General features: G+C 36.8%; 1 protein-coding gene across 1 annotated transcript in view; it reads right to left on the reverse strand.

The window, feature by feature from the left end:
• Nucleotides 1–1,347: 1,347 nt before the first annotated feature.
• The window catches only part of LOC104493579 (desmocollin-2-like), a gene marked incomplete at its 5' end in the record, with an annotated part of 20,099 nt that continues 17,832 nt past the window's right edge, over nucleotides 1,348–3,614 (reverse strand). Inside the window, 3 exons of the mRNA XM_010136290.1 lie at nucleotides 1,348–1,545; nucleotides 2,312–2,554; nucleotides 2,817–2,938. Of these exons, the coding sequence (XP_010134592.1) occupies nucleotides 1,348–1,545; nucleotides 2,312–2,554; nucleotides 2,817–2,938 (563 nt within the window). The remainder of the gene's footprint in view (nucleotides 1,546–2,311; nucleotides 2,555–2,816; nucleotides 2,939–3,614) is intronic.

The following is a 3,614-nucleotide window of genomic DNA, read 5'->3' on the forward strand; positions in this document are numbered from 1 at the left end:
ACACAAGTAAGTAATTGCAAAAGTTTCTCGCGGGCAGGAAGGCGTTTTTTTAAGGCACAAGAGAGTTCCCACAGTGCAGAGGACATTACTTAACCCAGAGTGCAAATATTAAAAAACATGTAAAACCGGGGAAGCAGAGGCTGAATTCCAGAAATACGTTATGGCAGCATTCAGGTCTCGCTACTGCCAAAGGTATTTTGTGTGTATATATATATAGTGTATATGTATGCTTGATCGAGTAAATTAACAAATGGGACTCTGATGACTTCTGCCAGAGAGAGATCTGTGTAAACGATGACCTCTGCAACCACCACGTAATACACTCCAAACAGACAGTTTATCCCAGTGTAATTCTGCATCTCAACTAAGGCTGTCTTTAAAACATGTTATTATGGCAGCGTATGCGCTGTCAGTTCTACTGACAGAAAGAAACGGTTTGATGAAGTCGCTGAAGGCACATGGAAAAGGTAGCGGTAGCTACACTGGACAGAATTCTTGGCAATGTTCATCATTTCTGCAATGATACTCTGTTAAAACTCACAAGAAACTGAGGTACAAACTTTGGTCAAGTAAACATGAGATTTGTCTCGCATTCATTTAGGTACGATAGCTACCCCTATTTCCTGATTATAAAAAAAATCTTTTTATTTCCTTAAAAGAGAAATACATACTCGCATACAATGCTGATACCCTATCTGGTGAAGCCATAAATCCCTTAGGATAGCAAGTGTGATGGGTGGTAACCCATTAGGAGAAAAATATATTTTTACTATTATTTTACATATATACAACATATATATATTTAATTTTCAATCAAAATATAAAGCTTTCTAATGTATTCATCACTACTTTGTATGTGAAAAATGAAGTGTTTTGTATCTCAGTTCGTATAAGTTAAAAATTAACAAGGTATTTGGTATCTACCAGTAATGTTTGTTGGTTTATTCCTACAGAATTAAAAGAAAACAAAGAAACAGTGAGTTAAAAAGCTTTCCTCCTCCAAAGTCAAATACGAGAAAATTTTGAAGCTGACTAATTAAAAGATCAACACCAAGTTTTGCATTTTAACTAATCACAAAGAACAGCAAATGTAAGCTAAGAGGAAACTAGCGTTTCTATATTAACATCATCTAAAGAAAAAACATTTTGAATCCCTTATTTTTGATGGAATGTGTCTAGCAGGGATAAAAAAAAGGTGATAAATTTGAAGTGAGAGTTACTGACACTCTCACCAGTCTACATTAATTTTGATAAACCTCTACCCCTGTCAATTCCAAAATACTCTATTACCCCAAAAGTATGGCAGCCACTTATTTACAGGGTTTTTCAGCACTGTGAAAGGCACATTTATCTTTTTACGCATGTTTCTGCTAATGTCCTAAACTTGGGTTCCAGCTGATCTAAGAAGTCGAGTGCCTCTTCTTCATGCTGATCACTGCAGCAGCCTACAGAGCCAGCCAAGGATCCTTTTCCTTCATAGTTATATGAAAGGAGATAATCTTCAGAGTGCTTCTGCTCTTCGTCCTGTCTGCACACGTGCACCTTCTGCATAGGAAGAGAACACACCTTATTATTTTCTTAAATTGTTATCCTAAACATATTGCATAAAAGTAATTTCTTTTGATTTACCTTTCATTTGATTAATTTTTAATCAGAGTGTGTCCTCTAATGGATTCCTATATACAAAAAATGCACATGATTGGTCTATATCATTAAGACTACAAAATATAAGTATTTAATAAAGAAATCATTTCTACTAGTCATGTATGTAACAGTAAAAGAGGAAGAACCTGTTTAAACAGCCTGTCAAGCCACTAAAATCCACTTGACATTAAAAGACTGGTTTACACATAACTAGTTAGGCAAGTAGTGAGAGTTTTTCATCTCCAAAGCATGAAGCAACTACGTTTCTAATGCTGTACATTTATTCCTGCACCATTGCTAAGAGAAGTACCAGGTTTAAATTAGTACAGAGCGAGCAGTTAGCGTAAAAGCAAACAGATGTTCTCAGAAAAACCTCACAAAAGCTTGAGTAATTATTCTAAACGAGTAAATACTCTAAATTAAAACCAGCATATTGCCTATCGCTGAAGCCAAGAAAAGAAAGTCATTTATGCTTATGTCTAAAATACGTAAAGGATGACTACGGGAAAGGGCAATATTCCTAAGGGGGATGCAGGGAAGCAAAGGAGAGGGGAAACCAAACCAGAAAGGCACCTTTCTAGCCCAAATACATCTCTTCCTTGAAAAGTCTGTACATATTGACCATAACCTACACTCCAAAAAAAGAAAAAAGTTTCAGAATACTTACTTCACCTAAACGAGGATGTGTGAAGTTACGCCACTCTGAGTAGGAATATCTACACGTATCCATCATGGTCTGTCCTCCTCCTCCTCCTTCTTTAACTGACCCCAGAGTCTGCTGTCCGCCTCCCTTGACCGATTCCAAGGTATGCCCTCTTCCTTTTACCATTTCAAATGTTTGTTGATCTCCTGTTTTCACTCCATATCCTCCTTGATCACATGTATTTTGTAGAGGAATTATATTGTGATCCTGAAAGAAGACACAGTAGTGGGGATACCTTTACTTTTTTTTCTTTTAAATTCAAAAGACGGAACAGCCATCAGGACCCTGTCAATACCGAAAACTGAAAAGTCTCCAGCTTTGCACTGTCATATTTTGGACGAAAAACTACCCTTTGTGCGTTTACTGCTTATTTCCTTTACTAAATCACCCACCTGAGGTGGTCCTTTTCTCAAAATGCTAGAGATACCTAAATTACATATTTCTACGTTGAAGTAAATAGACAACTTACCATCACTTCTTCACCTGGAGCTTCTGTGTTTGAAATTATTAAATTGTGATTGGCACAATCGTCAGTCACATGCCTCTCCATCACCCCAGTGCCACAGCAGCCACAAATTGTGATCAAGATTACTACGGAAAGGAAATAAGTGAGGAAGACACTATGAAATTTACCTCATACGGTATTGACTTCTGTTTGGTAATTAATTTTGTTGTATTAGCCTTTTTAAATGCCTAAGCACCAAGAATGCTTTAAAAAAAATTTCTTTCCAGAAATACCCACACTCAGAACTGTACGCATATACAGTTTTTCAAACAGTATATGGAGTTTTCACTACACGGTTCAAATATTTCACTCTTCTAAAAGGCATCTTGGTTCCCCCAAAAGAAATGCAAACATCCTTTCCAAGAACACTGGGACTGCAGAATTTCACAGAAATAGAAAATTCAGACCAAATCCAGGTGAAAAATCATGTCTTGTGCCTACAACAAGGTTGTACCTGAGACAATTTTTCATGTATGCATACGTGGATGTCAAATTATAGTATAAGGAACTAATGTGCAAGCTAAACGTCCCAATATCAGAAACTTTTGCTTCACAGAAAAGGTCCGGAGAACCCTGGAGGACTTAAAGCATTATGTTACGGAACAATCTTATTTAAATCCTAGTATTCAGCTTATTTCTCCTGTAACACTATCTTGTGTTGTCCTGAAGACACGGCTAGAAATGACTTTGTATAAAAGAATCATCAGCAACCAATACCTCTCCTAAACAGAGGACTGTCCATTTCCTTCAGAGAACCACTCT

This window comes from Buceros rhinoceros, unplaced genomic scaffold (genome assembly GCF_000710305.1).
Source record: "Buceros rhinoceros silvestris isolate BGI_N320 unplaced genomic scaffold, ASM71030v1 scaffold5805, whole genome shotgun sequence".
Lineage (NCBI taxonomy): Eukaryota > Metazoa > Chordata > Aves > Bucerotiformes > Bucerotidae > Buceros > Buceros rhinoceros.